The 17132-nt window shown below is 41.9% G+C and overlaps 1 protein-coding gene across 2 annotated transcripts in view; it reads right to left on the bottom strand.

Annotated features, from left to right (window-relative positions):
- The window catches only part of ACSS2 (acyl-CoA synthetase short chain family member 2), a 49278-nt gene extending 36854 nt beyond the window's left edge, over positions 1–12424 (bottom strand). The window contains exons 1-2 of one of the 2 annotated variants that reach the window (XM_048495923.1): positions 11958–12424; positions 8934–9129 (exon numbers count right to left, since the gene is read on the bottom strand). In XM_048495923.1, the coding sequence (XP_048351880.1) occupies positions 8934–9129; positions 11958–12090 (329 nt within the window). In that variant the 5' untranslated portion in view covers positions 12091–12424. The remainder of the gene's footprint in view (positions 1–8933; positions 9130–11957) is intronic. The other variant, XM_048495924.1, reaches the window with a different exon arrangement.
- Between the last annotated feature and the right edge of the window lie 4708 nt (positions 12425–17132).

Raw genomic sequence — 17132 nt, 5'->3', positions numbered from 1 at the left:
TCGCCCTAACTACAGGGTGCTGGAACTGAGGGTTCTTGCCCTCAGTCCCAGTATATAAAGGGTGTGTTGGTGGGCGATTCTTAGCTGTGGCGGGAACCAGGGGATTCAGAGAAATGAGACTTACAGGGGATTACAGGAAATGAAACTCGGTCCTGACATAACCTTGTCTTAAAAAGCATCTCACTCAGTCTGAATGTACTGCATGAAAAATACTGATGACTTTATCAATTATTCTAATGGAAAAAATGGAACATCGGGAACACTGGAAAACAGAGGCAAGGAAATAAGACAGCAGTAGATCCAAAAGCAGATGAAATATATGACAAAAGGACAAAAGGACAAAAGCAGCAAGTGAACTTTTTAATCTGGGGTAAAATTGCCATTTGTATATGAATATGGTGCCTTGAAACAAAATAGAAATACCCAATGGGATGTAGAAGTGGGGGGAGAAGAGAACTTACTTCGATTACCTTGGATCCTGTAGATCTGGGGTGTCCAACTCTGGCGCTTCAGATGTTCATGGACTATAATTCCCATCAGCCCCATGCTGGCATGGCCAATTGGCCATACCAGCAGGGGCTGATGGGAATTGTAGTCCATCTGAAGCACCAGACTTGGACACCCCTGCTGCAACTGAATCCTATCCAAGTGCTCAACCAAGACTGTTCACCACACAAACACGGTCTCTTGAGTCCATATTAACCTTTCCCCCATACACACAAAAAAAAAAGTGCAGCCAAAGCTTCAGAACTAGTCCTCACAATTGTATGCAAATGAACAAGGGAAAATTTAACTTTCAGCAGCAACTAATTAAGCCAATGGCTTCTATGTAAGTATGCTCTGAATAAATGTTCTGGGTCACCAGTATCTCCAACAGAAGAAGAAAAAGTTTTGGCAACTTGTTTTACAGTCAGTTCATTCCAAGCCAAGTATAGTTTAAAAACATGTTTTCAGCAACAAAAACTGCCACACTCTGCAACTGTCATATCAAGAAGCTACATAGCAACAATAAATATGAGAAGACTAATCCTGTATGTACAGTCCCCCCAAAAACCCACACTAATTTAAAACAACTGATTTCACAACAGTTAATAGAGACACCTATACTACTTCTACTAATTATTCTCCCTTGGCAAAGCAACAGTGATACAGGAATGTTATTGTTACATTCTGTTTTTCTTTACATCAATATCATGCAGAGTAACAGCCACAAGAGACCCAATTCTCATGGCAGCAGCACCACAGATATTCATGTGCAATGGCTTACTACATTGATTAGACATGCATCATCAACATCATAACAAACTACTGACTCGGATATGTTATGAGGGCTTGGGGAAAAAACATATGGCCAACGACAGCACCTAAACAGTTCACAAAAAGTATACATTATAGCAAAATTATTTGGGCTGCATTCAAGCATCACAAACCACAATTAGTTAGCACTGGCAATCAGCCAGAAATCTTTCAATGCCTGCACTTCCCTCCTCATGTGCTGTCCAAAAACTGAAGACTTCCTAAATCAGCAAGTTCTCATTCTAACTGCAATTTGTAATGCCTGAATTTAGCACCCTAACAGATTGACAGCTCAATCCAGACCCCCTGGTTGCAGGACACAGCACACCCCACTGCCTCCACGAGGGTTTCTTAACGGTGCAGGGAGGCAAGAAATAGAAAAAGCCAACCTGCAGCCACAGGGTCTTCCATTGGACTCTATGGGCGTACACCACCCTTAAGCCCAAGCCCCTGGCACCAGCATTCCAGCAGGCAAGGCCAGGTAGAAGTTGACTAATCTCAGCTCCATCCCCCTCCCCCAGCCAAACCTCCAAAATGCCCCCGCTACGCCCAGGGAGGGCAAAATCTGCTGGTGCAATCCTGCACCCCCTTCATAGGTAGAGCCCCGGATTGGGGTGTTAAGTTTTTTAAAACTGGGATTCTAAACCAAAGTTTAATCCTTCAAAATGCTAATTTCTATGCAACAAACAAAATCATAACATCTGTCAGGAGTGCTCTGATTATGTGTTCCTGCATTGCAGGGAGTTGGATGATGGCCCTTGGGGTCTCTTCCAACTCTATGATTCTACCCAGTTAATATCACACCCAATGGCAGTTAGTTTGAAGACTTCCTAAATAAAAAAGTCTTACACTTTTGTGCAACATGTGAGAGAAAGAGGAACAACATGAGCCTGAGTGTTTCTTGCTCTAATAACCACATACACCCCTACTTTCTTTGATAAAATCCAGCACTACTGTTTGAAATATCAGCAGGCATCTAGCAATCAAGAGACAGATGACATACAGTTTTGCAATCTTTATAAATACCTGGAGGATTGGACTATATCAAGCTACAAATGGTGACTGATTCAAAATTGTACAACCTATGATTCAAGAGCACCTGAAGCCATATATAGAAAGGACTTCAAAGAACTAGTAGGATCATGTGATGCTCAATCAGGCAGGTGACAACCAAGCTGTTAAGAGCTTTGGAAGGTAATACTACCATCCTGAATTGGAACAGGAAGCTAACAGACTACTGTTTTTAAAACAGCTGCTTGGATTCTTATCTTCTGACCCTTTTAAAGAGTGCACTAACTGCACTAACTGAAATGGCCAGCATTTTCAAGGGCATCTCCACACTCCATTCCAGAAGCTAACTACTGAGGTTACAATTGACAAGATACCATTCACCAAGAAAAATAATTAAATAGCAATGATAGGATGGAAGGAATACTTTCCCCCTAAGCAGCCATAAGTACAACTGGGCACCAGATATCCAAGGTTACAGACCCAATACTTCAAGAAAGGCAAGAGGGGAAATCCCAAATGTTACCACGGCCACCATACTATTCCAGAATCTGTTAATCTTGAATGAATAAGGAATGAAAAGTAGAGCTGTGTGTCAACAAACTAATGTTGTTTCTTACCTGAAACTCTGGAAAAGTTTATCACACTTGAGAGGCATTTAAGCAAAGAGAAACCAGACTGATGAGAAACATTATGGGCTAGCTTCCAGGGATCTGAAACATGCTGTCCCACCCTCTTGGGACATGTCAGTAGATAAAAGTTAATGCACTGCAAGGTTGTCTCCACACACCCTTCAAAACGTAATGTTCTACCACATTATAAACTGCAGAGAGATTCATCAATTACATCAGAGAAGTATCTCCCTTGCTGATTTCAAGAACAAGTCATTTAAACCTCTCTGTCTCCCCCCAAAAAAGCCAGAGTCAAGGTGGTACCTGCCACTGTACTGACTTAAGTAGGAAAAAGCACAATCCTAAGCAGAGGTGCACAGTTCTTACAGGGATATAGTCATGCACACACTGTTAAGGGTTAAAAGAACTGTCTTCCACATTATTGCACAAGTAGTCACAGTTGCTTAACAGCCAACACTGGCATAACCAGTAATTGAGTGTAAAACTGTAATGCATCTTACACCACTGCCATACCCCTGACACTAACCACTAATAGCCTCAGAACAGCCTCAATACAGTAAGTTATCTGGACAGGGTCCCCTCCCCCCACAAATAGATTTCTTCTAGTAGTACACAATGCCTGCATATCAATCATGATGGCATTTTCAGAGTCCAGCTTTTGAAAAGACTAACACAATCCTAATGTAACACTAAAGTGAGCAACATTTTCTGAAACTGGTTGAAAGCAATAAGATAACTGCTATCAACTCCAACCAATAAGATAACTGCTATCCAACTCCAACTTAAACCCACCTGAAGGTTTCCAAGAACCTCAACACCACAACAAATTAGTAGATCCTGAACACCTGAAAGAGCACTGATCACATAGCCCATTATAACATAAATAATGTAACATAAACTCAAGAGACATGTGGCTGTTAATACTAAGGGATGTAAAGCAGCCACCACCACCCCTCCCCCGGCCATCTTATTTTATCCATAGACATGTCTACAGATATCACGTTTTTCTAACATGCTTATAAATGATTCACTGAGAACTGCTCCTATATAAACCCACAAGGAAGTAAGAGAGCGAGTTGCATTCCTCTGCAACATCTTAAGAGCAAGTTGAATTTTTGTGCAACACCCATTCATTTCAAGCAGCTTTAAAAGAATTATTTCACTGTGGAACAAACTTCCCATTAACTAGAAAGGGACTTTACACAGACATTCTGCATGGACTGGATACAAAATTGACAGCTCGTCAAAAATAAGTTAACTTCTCATCAAAAATTTAAGATGTTCCTCTGCAGTTACCTCCTTAAATTTCAGACTCTATTATTTTTTAAAAAATTGATTTCCAGCCCCTACCTTTCCTGGCAAAGCTGGCTCCAGGAGATGCTGGACACTCAGTGAATAAACTAGAGAAATAAGGAAATGGGGAATTTTTACTGAACATCTTGGCCCTGCCATAAATTTTTTTTATTTCAAATATGTGTCGAAAGTGCAACAGAGCTCACAAGTTCTTAACATGCTGGCCACACAAATAAGATGCTGGCATTAGGATACAGATTTTATTGATGCCGAATAATCTTTTCCTTCAAATGTTATACTCATATAACATTTGAGAAGCAGTGGCGTAGTGGTTAAGAGCAGGTGCACTCTAATCGGCAGGAACTGGGTTTGATTCCCCACTCTGCCTCTTGAGCTGTGGCTTATCTGGGGAATTCATATTAGCCTGTGAACACACGCCAGCTGGGTGACCTTGGGCTAGTCACAGTTCTTCTGAGCTCTGTCAGCCCCACCTACCTCACAGGGTGTTTGTGGGGGGAGGGGAATGGAAAGGAGATTGTCAGCCCCTTTGAGTCTCCTTACAGGAGAGAAAGGGGGGATATAAATCCAACTCTTCTTCATACATAATGTTACTTCCCAAACACAGCATGAATGAGTGATTTCATGTTCCATTACCAATATGGCTTTAAGTTTTTTGTTTTTAAACATAAAAGACTCTACACAAACATACAATACATACCAATAACTGAATTCATTCTCCAACTTAATTGGTATTTCAGCAATGTACCTTTCTGGGCTTATTATATTATTCTGTCTGGCTTCTTACTCAATTGCTGTCTTGGCAGACGTCACTGGTGATGAAATGTAATTTATGGAATAAATCTTGCAAGAAGTATAAACCTAATTGTGCTACCAACCAGAAAGAGAAAGCTAGAGCAAGTACACTGGATTTGCCCTTCCCGTGGCACGCAGCCTAGCAGAGGGGCAAGTCCATCAGCAGGCAGCTACCACAGTCCTCAGCTGCCATGGCCCTCCACCAGCATAGAAGGGCATTCAAGAGGTGTGGCTGGAGGGGCAAGTCAACATTAGTCATCTTCCACCCAGCCTTTGCCTGTCAGAATGATGGTGCCCAGGGCTTGAACTTACGCCACCCTTTTGAGTCCACAGAGCCCAGTGGCAGAAAGGCTTAAAAAAAATTTTTTGCCTCCCCACGCCACCAAGAAGCTCTCTTAAAGATGGCAGGGCAGCACTGCAGTGGCACTATATCCCACCATCAGTGGCTCTGGATTGGGCTGTAAGGGAAACTTAACAGAAGAATATCACTCTCATATAATACTATAACTCAATTAAATTGTTTGGCAATCAGTTCAGGACAACAAATATTGAAGATAGAGGTTTTGTTTGTTTTTTACACACATACCTAAAGTGTTTGGCGCCTTCTGGGTTACATGCTTTTAATACACAATCCATCACTAGTGGAATCTATGAATGCCAATTTCTAGAATAGCAACGAGAGGAGCGTACTGTGTCCACTCATTCCTCCAGGCTTCTCAGATGCATCCGCTTCTGTAAGGATGATGCTGGAATAGATGCACCCTTGGAATATTCCAGAAGCACTTCTCTCATGCTACCATACAGAGCATTCTTTAAAGAAAAATATATTCAGAGGCATGCAGTTATGCATTTTGCACGTTTCTGTTTATCTGATCAAGCCAGAATCCCTGTGGAAATAAATTTCCACATTTGAAACGTGCATCCATCTGCTGTCCATTTTGCTTTCCACAACTCATTTGCAGTATGCTGCCCTTAGAGAGTCAAATAATGTTTATGTATTTTGGTAACCTAATTAATTCATAACAAAGTATGTTCTGTTGCCTTGGACAAGTTACTCTTTAGCAGCATAAAGTTCTTTTGAACCAGAAACTAAACAATATTTGTTTAGTAAGATCATGCTAGTATCTAGGAAGAGATAAAAGCAACACCTTTTTGAAACTGGAACATTTATTTTAGTTTTTAATCCAGTACCTGGCACCATAGAAATCTACAGGTGAAAACGAGGGTGAGAGTTAACAGTCTACTGCTATTTTTTTTTAATTTCCTTACTGATTGTTATGTTTTTTGGGGGGGCTGTGTGGCCTTGATCTGGTAGTTTTAGGAACTAAATAACTATAGCATGGCTACACAGCCCAAAAAACCCACAACAGTCAGTTGACTCCAACCACGATAGCCTTCAACAATTTCTCCTTACTTGAACCTAATTTTTAAGAAGAAACAAGCAGATGCATATTGCTGACACTGTTTAGAAGTAAACTATATTTCATCTTTCTAGACTACCTTTTTATACACGGCTGGTGCAGAGTTAATGCGGAAGAAGGGGTAGACATTCAGGCTAAATAGCACACTGTCTTCCATACACCCTTTTAATATCCTCTCAGAAAATATAAATTCCTGCTACCAGGCCTAGCCACTGTTAACCCTCTGTCCCCACAAACATTAAAATGTTAGAGTAAATGTTAGAGCTTCCCTATTTAAGCCAGAATCTAAAACCACTCTGAAGCTGGTTTCAGATCCCAGATTCTGCAGAACCTAAATCGTTAGTTATAACCGTAACTACCAACATGGCTACCGATGTAACAGTTAAGGCACTGTAGCCTGAATGTATATTTCAGGAAAGAGGGAAGTGAGTGAGCAACCCTGCAGCCACTTCCTAACTGTTTCATCATGCTTATGAAATGTATTTCATTTTTATGCTGCCCATCTTTCACAGATGCTTATGGTGATATACACCCCACGCACCTCAATTTTTCCCACAACTTGATAAACAGAATTACCAGTATTATTGCTTTTTTAAAAATTATGTCCCATCTTCTAGTACAGGGGTAGGGAACCTGCGGCTCTCCAGATGTTCAGGAACTACAATTCCCATCAGCCTCTGTCAGCAGGGCCAATTGGCCATGCTGGTAGGGGCTGATGGGAATTGTAGTTCCTGAACATCTGGAGAGCCGCAGGTTCCCTACCCCTGTTCTAGTAGATAGCTGAAGATAGCTAACAAGGATCAATACTATCAATGCAAAGCCTATCAAAATAACTAACCCCACAACAAGTATTAACTGATACAACTCAAGATAATAATGTTCTACAGGAGTCCAAAGAAATCTCAATTACACTTGATGCCAGGATACTCGCCAGAGCCTCTTTCTGCAGAACATACCACAACCAGCTACAGCCATGCAATGGGCAGCGTGACAAAGTCAATCTGAGAGTCAGTGTGGTATAGTAGTTAACTGTGTCAGACTAAGGCCCCTTCCATACATGCAGAATAATGTACTTTCAATCCACTTCCAATGCACTTTGCAGCTGGATTTTTACTGTGCGGAATAGCAAAATCCACTTGCAAACAATTGTGAAAGTGGATTGAAAGTGTATTACCCTGCATGTGCAGAAGGGGCCTAATATCCGCAAGACCCAGGTTCAAATCCTCACTTGTGCCATGGAAGCTTGCTGAGGGACTTTGGGCCAGTTACACTATATCCCCTTAACCAACCTTGCAGGATTGCTGTGAGGATAAAATGGAGGAAAGGAGAACTATGTAATCTGCTTTGGGTCCCCACTGTGGATGAAGATGGGATACCAATGAATTTAATAAATACCCATCACTGAAATAGCTCAGAAGTTGAAAATTTGAAATTCCACTTGCTTCTTTTAACAGATTTTGAGGACTGTTTTTATCTCAATAACAATTTTAAAAAACCCACTAAACCAAAAATAAAACAAAAAGTAAATACATGATGTACTTCGTAAAAGCCTGCATCTAAGACGTGTACATGACCACAGCTGTAACAGACACACATTTACTTGAGAGTTAAGTTCTAATGAAGTCAGTGGGGCTTGCTTCCCGGTAAATATACATTGGATTGAACTGCATGCCACATTTCCTGATTTTCTGGTTGTTCTGTAAAGTAAACAAGTACTAATCAAAGAAAAAGGAACTAGAACTGTTAGGGAAAGGAAATAAATTATATTATTCCTTGGCGCAAGAAAGGAAAGAGCAATAACCTTCATCTGAAAAAGAGTTATTGGTCTTCTTGCAAAAGGGAGGCATCATGAATGCTAAAGAAGATGACGACATTCTACAGTGGCAACCTGCTCTACAGACAGTATTCCCTATTCTGCCTCCCACCTTAAGCTTCCTGTGTTCTGATCAGATCTCTAATCTTCACTGGGTGACCATTACTTTGCACTGAAAGGTGAAAGAAAGAAATCAGAATTTTTAACAGCACAATGATGAAAGTTGTCTCTGCCCTTCCAATGAACTTTAGTGTTTGTGTTCTACTGAGGCACCTATTATTTAGGAAACTGACAACTGCTTTTAGCAAGTTTTCTAGAGGACTTTTTGAAGTACATACAAGCCACTGATAAAGCCTTTGAAAGCTTTACAGACGCTTTAAGCAGCAGCACTGAAGACTTATAACTGGGAACCTGACAGAATTTGATGACTCAGAAGCAATTGAGGCAGATTCCCCCCTTTTCCAAAAAAGTGTGCCTTCTTTAATTACTTTCTCAAGCAAGTTCAACAGAAAATTAGCTCTAACAATAAAGTGCTCATTATTATTCACCATTCAGGACTCTATACCCTGGATCAGCACAAAATGTACCAATGGCACAAGAATTTTTTTTCATTTCTAAGGCTTATACGAGACAGCATAATAAAAAGCAAAATATTACCAGTAAAAAGCTATTTTGTCTCCAAGTTTATTCTCATACACATTTCTGTCCAACAGATTGTAGCAAATGTTAGTTGTAGCCCCTTTCATCCACTCAATGGAGATTTTTCCTTTCGTGACATCAAAGTTGTAGTGCAGAAATGGTCCAGTGTGTTGACTTCTCCAGTAAAATTCTTTGGCAATCTCAGCCCAGAATTCTGTAAAAGAATAAATTAAAACTTTCAGACAACAGTTAATAGCATATGATCTAAATTAGACAAAACTGAAAGGGTCTTATTTAAGGAAGAGAATGAATTAGGGGAATTGAGTTAATTATATGCTCCCAAGTCATACAAACTACTGCAAGTCATACAAATTTACAAGAATTTTTATTATATAACTTATCTACTGGTTCACTTGTTGTTCACTATACCAATACTGTAGTACTTAATCTCTTTCAGAGTACCACAAAACTTGGGGCTCCTTGACAACCAAATCTATGCCTTTTTGCTTGTTGCCAACAAATGCATAAGATAAATTACTGCAGTTTTCCATTGAGAAAAAGACCATATTTTTGCTGTGCTTTAAAGAATTCTGACAACTTTTGCTTGCAAGATTGCATAGAAACACCAAGAATTTCTCTCCACCAAACTCTCCTCCACTTCACTCATCCATGGAGACTGTTCAAAGGTAAATTTTAAACTAGCACCTTTAATTCAGCTGTAAGAAGACACCAGCTACTGGTTTCTACCAAAACAAAAGGACACAAAGATTTGTAGCTGACACTGTCTGAGTTGACATTTTCATATCCTCTTGAAATGGCGTCAGAGCCATCCTGCAGACTGGTCCTACTGCTTTCAAGCTTATTCCAGTAGTATTTTCAGAAATAAAGTATCTCACTTTTATACTGACTGCAATGTCAGTGCATGTGCAGGTATTATAGACGCTACAGAAGTTAAGTATTGCATCTAGAGTCAATGAAAGTACACAAGTATCACGTACATCAACAGCGATATGGAACATTACTTCTCTCCCAGAGATTTGCCTCTGGACACAAAACCTTACCTACCATAGTTTCACACCCAAATGCAGACAGCTCCAAAACAACATTTGAGAGGCTGCCTATGACCTCAGGTAGCTCTCTGGCAGTCCAAGAATTAAAACAATATGATTCAGGCACATTTGCTGGCCTACTTGCCTATAGTTGATATAGAAGATAACCTTGCTGGCCCTGAGCAATCATTCTAGTAGGGCTTATATTTCAAGCATCCTCCAAAAATCCCAAAAAATCATGGTAGGGTAGTTTTGGTCCAGTCCTCTAATATGTCCAGACCATTTTGAATCCTGTCCCTGTCCTCCAGGGTATTAGCTACCCCTCCTAATTTGGTATCATCTGCAAATTTTGATTAACATTTCATTATCCAAGACATTGATAAAAATATTGAATAGAACTGAGCCCAGGACAGTACCCTGTGGCATTCCACTACTCACTTCTCTCCAGGATGAAAATGAATCATTGATGAGCACTCTTTGTGTTCGGCCAGTCAACCAATTACAAATCCAACTAACAGTTGCTTTTTCTAGTCCACCTCTTTCCATCTTACTTGCAAGAATATCATGGGGCATCTTGTCAAAGGCCTTACTAAAATCAAGGTATGCTATGTCCACAGCATTCCCTTCATCTACCAAGTTTGTCACTTTATCAAAAAAAGAGGTAAGATTAGTATGACATTACTTTTTTTGAGAAACCCATGTTGATTTTCAGTGATCACATTATTCCCTTCCAAGTGCTCACAGACTATCTCCTCAATGATCTGCTCTAGAATCTTTCCTGGTATTGATTTCAGGGTGACTGGGCGGTAGTTGTTTGGGTCCTCTTTTTTTACCCTTTAGGAAGATGGGGACAAAATTAGCTCAGTCTATTAGGACTTCTCCTGTTCTCCTGGAGTTCTCAAAGATTATTGCAAGTGGTTCTGAGATGACTTCTGCCAGTTCTTTTAATACCCTGGGTTGTAGTTCATCAAACCCTGGAGATTTGAGTTCATTTAAAGTATTCAGGTATTCCTGTACTAGCTCTTTATTTATTCTGTGGTGAATTTTCCCTATTATTAGACCTGAAAGAAGAAGAAAAAATATTTTTTCTTTTGTTGAGTGATGATATACTATAATAATAGTGTGATGACATACTATAATAATAAGTCTCAGCACAAGTTTAGGGCAATGTCTCCTGAATTCACCAAGTCTGAAGGAGCAGCAGCAAAAATATAGGGATGTATAAACTTCTGTGCATAGTGTAGCAGCTCCAAATTGCTGCTGCTGCTTTCAGAAGCTCTCGGGGGAGAAAGGTGCTCTACAAATTAAGTACATACATAAACAAATACAACTCTGTTCTAACTGAACACCAGGGATGGTTGTTATCATGTAGGGTTGTCCAACTCTCAATTGGAATTTAGACAGGTCATTTATTCCTACAGACTTCATCTAGCAGTCAATGGCAGGTTGGTACCTATCAAGTCTATAACTAAGTTTCTGTGCACAAAATTTAGAAACAAGAATACAACAGAAAGTGACACTGGCAAGGATGCCTCTTCTGCACAGGGTCCCTAAAACAACCCAGTAAAATAACCTTAGAACAGATGTATCCACGTCGTGCAGGTTATCCCGATGTTCTAGCATGGCAGCCAGAAGCAAGGGACGTCCATGTGTGGCTAAAGAAATGTAGTGTGGCCAGTGAGAACAGGCTACAAAAAACCTTGTGCAATTCAGAGGGCTGCTGCGGCTCGGAGGAACTGACAGGCAGCCTGAATGCAGCGAGGCAGGGGAGGACATGCAAACCACATGGCGAGGCAAAGAAAAGGATGAGGAACCGAGCGGGCCCAGAGCTTCATGTGCAAAGCGAAACCTCGTTAGCGGCCGGCACTGCTTCCCGCCCGCCTCGCGCCTCCACTTCTCAACCAGGAAGCCCAGCCTGTGGGCCTGCCCGTGGCTGCCTGTGCCTGCATGCCCGCCCGCCTCGGCCAACCCGGGCCTTGCCTGCTGCACTCACCCTGCGGCTCCTCCACCGAGCGGCGGTAAAGCTCCCGGTACTTGTCCAAGGAGGGCACGTGCGCCTCCCGCACCAGCTCCGGGGGCGCCCGGTACACCCCGGCAGCGGCGCGCTCTTCCCCGGGCAGCACCATCCTCAGGGATCCGGGCGGGCGGCGGGCAGGACGAGAGTCAGCAGCCGGCAGCAAAGGCGCGAGCGGCGGGCACTGAGCAGGGAAACACCGCGGCGGGGCCGCCTTCGCCAGGCTCCGGCTGAGGGGAGGGCGGAAAGCAGGCCACGCCCGGGTCTGGCCCGAGAAGGGAGGGAAGCCGAGCCGAGGGCTGGGCTGGCCTTCTAGGCAAGGCGGTGTTGGTCAATCCTCGTCCCTTCGCCGATGCAACAAGTCTCAGGAGATCCGCCCTTTCCTCCGCTGCGTTTCTCATGGGCGTCATTGCAGAAAGGGTGGCAAAAACAGTTTGCTTCGGTTTAGTTGTCATCCACGCCCTTTAATGAAGATCCACTGCCCCGCCCCGGCTGCTCCTCCAGAGAACCTCGGGTTGAAATCTCGCATGTTACCCGCGAGCGAAGTTAATTCACACGTGCGGGAGAATGAGGGGACAGAGAATACACTGGACTGGTTCACGCTGCGGGAACTGGTTTTGCCCGCATTAGGAAAAAAATTGCAAAGCAGGTATTGGTTGAGCATCAGGGGAGGATGTCATTTTGCCTGCGATACTGATTTTGTATATGCGTAGACAAGGAACTATGCCGAAATAGGATCCTCTGCCTGCTGTTTCAAGTGGTTTATTCCTACCGCGTATATCTTGCCCCTACTGCACATGCAGAATAATGCACTTTCAATCCACTTTCACAATTGTTTGCAAATGAGTTTTGCTATTTTGCACTGCTGCAAAGGGAATTGAAAGTGCGGTTTTTTGTATGTGTGACAGGGGCCTCAGTGAGGCCTGTACCCCACGTGTACCACTTTTTATGCTTACACCTCTCTATGTGGTGAACTAGGTTGCTCTCACAATGATATATGCGTAACCACAAGATAGCTTGGATACTAAAAGAGAAACACATAAGCCACTTTAGGTTCATGATGAGGAGAAAGGGGGGAACTGTAGATGAAAAATAAATAATGTACTGTCAAAGGTTTTCACAGCCAGAATCAACGGGCTGTTGAGTTTTGGGGGCTCTGTGGCCGTGGTCTGGTAGTTTTTGTCCGCACCTATGGCTGGCATCTTTTGAGGCATGTGGCATCTCATGACATGCATCAGATGCCAACCATAGATGGGGTAAAACATTAAGACCAAAACTTACCAGACCACAGCCCAAAAAACCCACAACAGCCAGTTAAATAACATTCAGAGCTGCTCTGCTGTGTGCAAAGATGTACAGATGACATGAGCATTTATTATGTGTTATGCATACCAGACCTAATGTATGCTTAAATGCTCCCATTTGTTAGAGTCTCCTTTTGTTCACAAAATTTCAAGAAAATTAAACCAAAAAAAAAAAGCCACTGATATCTTTAGGATTAACAAACATACTGGGGACATAAACTTACATACACGAGAAGATTTGGGATTCTTTGTTTCTACACACTTCTCCTTTTGCTCTTTACACACAACAGACCTTTCTAGCCATTTTGACATACGGAAGTATAACAAAAACACAGTGCTCAGTTATTCAGCAACCACTTTGCAGGCTGTTGTGAAGATAACATGACATCTTGTCTTCTTTGTACACCATTCTGAGCTCCTTGAAGGAAGGAACAGGTAAATGTGACAGGTAGCTGGAGTTTTAGACACTTTTAAAGTCTGGGATGCATTTCTTGTGAATGTAGATTAGAAAAGCAAAGAGAGCATCTTTTAAATTGGGTGGCCAATCTATGGTGCTCCAGACGTTCATGGACTACAATTCCCATCAGCCCATTGGCCATGCTGGCAGGGGCTGATGGGAATTGTAGTCCATTCACATCGGAAGCACCGTAGGCCAGCCACCCCTATTTTAAATTAAACATTCATTCTAGCTGCAAGGGGTTTTAAGCCATTTTTATATGTTATATTACAAGTACCTTTGAGCCTCTCCTGCTGTTTGTGCTATGTGAGTTTTGTGAATATGCGATAGACATTGGCAGGAATTTGTTTTACATTAATTGTACTCTTTAGCCATTATTGTACTCTTTAGCCATTATAGACCAAATTAAACAAAGGCCAGGATTATTTAAACCTCGTGTGCAAACGTACCCTTACAGACAAGAGAAATGTTGAAAGAAACGTTGCTGCCCCTTGTGAAAATATGTACATACACAGATACGTTTAGTCATTTACATTTGGAACGCATGTCTTCTTCCAGGTAATGCCAGTATCAATCAAAATCAGTCTCCTTTACACTGTGACTCATCAACAGCATGATTCACTTCTGGGAGGGGATTCCAAATCATGCCATGAAGGATATGATCTGAAATTTCCTCCTTCCACAATGGGAGATCTTGGCAGCAGGTTTCTAGCAGTCTGTCAGATGAATGTGGGACAGCTATAAATTTGGGGAACAGGGTTAAATAACCCCTCCCTCCTTAACAAATGATCTACCTAGCAGAATGCTTCCCCTTGATTATCTGTTTCAGTCTTGCACTACAGTACCTATTGGTGACATTGCCCAGAAGAAATAACAGGCAATCTCCATAACTTCACTGAAAATGCCCTAGATTTAATTGAACAGCACAAACCATACTAAAGTGCATCGTGTGACCATATCTGTAACTGTAATTATATACCAAAGATAGATGGGGATGAGATGGGAGGAGTTCTGAAACATTTGTTCAAATGACCACCAATAGAATTATGTGAACATACCACAGCCAATACACATGAGTTATGCATATCACTTGGTTTCTCTGAGCTTAATTACTCTGCACTTGATATTTTGTACCTGAATGGGTCAACTGACTCAGTTAAAATCTCTGCATTTGATATTATATGAAAATATAATTGTTATATCCGATGATATAATGCCTTCCAGTGCAATCTTAAAAACAGTTACCCTCTTCCTATTGACTTCAATGAACTCACAAGGGTGTAACTCTACTTAGAATTGCACTATAAATATGCAATGGCCTATTTATATATCATTGGCTTTTGCAGTCATCAAGTGATGAAACTGTGAATAAAATTTGAACCAGCAGGTATACACCATTGGCGGTAGCACGTTTTACTGTTAGATGAGAAGCATTTACCTGAAAAAAAATTATATTAGGCCAAGTACATCAATTACTTAATCCCTGTTTAATATCACACCTTGATATTGTTGCTTTCTGCAAAATATTGAAAGGGAATCACACTGTTTTTGAGATAAATGTTTTGTGTCACTGTTACTTTCTTGTATTGTCGAAGACTTTCACGGCCGGAATCACTGGGGTGCTGTGTGGTTTCCGGGCTGTATGGCCGTGTTCTAGCAGCATTCTCTCCTGACATTTTGGCTGTATTTTGGCTGGCATCTTCAGAGGATCTGATAATAGGAAAGGAAAGCAAGTCGAGGATATATACCTGTGAGTAACAATAAAGGTAGCAAGGTCAATAGGTGAGGGCATCTGAATAGAAGTAGCCTGGCATGTGAGTAACAACGAAGTATGTAGCATGTGAGTAACAATGTTCCTTTCTTGTTTGAGAGTTTTCCATCCATGAATATCAACAGAACAACTATTTCATGTAGAAAATATATTTTGTGCATCTGGATGGTTTCTTGAGCCTTTCAGGGAGGAGGGAAATTCAAAAACCCTCCTGCTACCCAGATAGCCCCATAGAGAAAACAGACTTACACCACGATTTCCCATGGTGCAAGTCTGCGGCTGGGGAGAGGGACATTCCCAGGCCAAAACCCCTGTGGAATCTGACTCCACTTCTGGGAATGCCCCTAGCTCAGCCCCAGTCACACTGCTGTCCTCCATTATATCAGCATGGCTTTTGGGGGAGGCAGCCACTTCTTGGTCCGGCACCATGAAGCTGTGCAGCACCTGCCCACCATTCTGTTTGCTCTCCCCACTGGCATAGGTGCCATACCAGAACTAAAAACCGTAGATCAGACATTTTCCTCCAAATTTTTGCATTAATATGCTTTGCAGAAATTGAAAGAAGGTATCAAGCAGCTTCTTCGTTTGCCTGCTGCCGGTGATATAGCTGATGCACCAAACACCAATCCCAATTAATTAATTAATCACCATCATCATCTTATACATGACACTTTACAAAACAACAAATAGCTCCTTGCGATGGCTTACTTTTTTAGGCAGGGCACCTCAGCTTCTTGGAGATAGTGGCACCAGCTTGATCTACTCTGAATCAGCTGTTAGAATCCAAACACTGCCAGAAATACTCTGGCAGGCAGAAGAAGAATGCTGTCTCTCATGTATTTGCGTATCTTGTCAGTCACTTTGTATTTGAAACAGTGCAGCAAACTGGGCTCTTCTCCTTCATCTCTCCCCATAAGTCTCAAAATTGTATGGCTGCCTATGTTGATAGATGCTATCATGACAAGGGCAGTTGCTGCAGCTCTCATAAGACATCTCCAAGCCAAAGATAAAACTTTGACCCATCAATATGGGGCTTGCTGCCATCTGCTGGAACAAATTAGACTTCTCATTGGAGAACCGTGGATTCATGTGACTAGGGCAGGGGTCTACAACCTGCGGCTCTCCAGATGTCCATGGACTACAATTCCCATCAACCCCTGCCAGCATGGCCAATTGACCATGCTGGCAGGGGCTGATGGGAATTGTAGTCCATGAACATCTGGAGAGCCACAGGTTGCAGACCCCTGGACTAGAGGATGAAAGGCGCACACAACACACATGAAAAACTAGTCTGATATAAGAAGGAAGAAGTGTGAGCTACTCATGCAATTGGAGCTGGTACACAAGTTAAACAAATTATCATTTAGGACCTTAAGTTATGAGGGACCTCCAAATAAATTTTTAATTACTATGAATTGCTAAATTACCGTTTTTGGTAATGCTATGGGGCCTCTGAAACTTGATATAGCTTAGGACCTCAGCATGTCATGATCTGCCCTTGTATGCAGGAGTTACTCAGTACTTAATGCAATAGTAGCTGACAGCTTGCCTTTTGTCATTCCAAGTAGCTTTGCTATAATTCAAAAAAGGCATTCCCTAACTTCCATCTAATGAATTTAAAT

The sequence above is a fragment of the Sphaerodactylus townsendi genome, linkage group LG05 (assembly GCF_021028975.2).
Source record: "Sphaerodactylus townsendi isolate TG3544 linkage group LG05, MPM_Stown_v2.3, whole genome shotgun sequence".
Lineage (NCBI taxonomy): Eukaryota > Metazoa > Chordata > Lepidosauria > Squamata > Sphaerodactylidae > Sphaerodactylus > Sphaerodactylus townsendi.
Note: the sequence above shows the minus strand (reverse complement) of the source record. Positions and strands in the feature narration are given on the sequence as shown.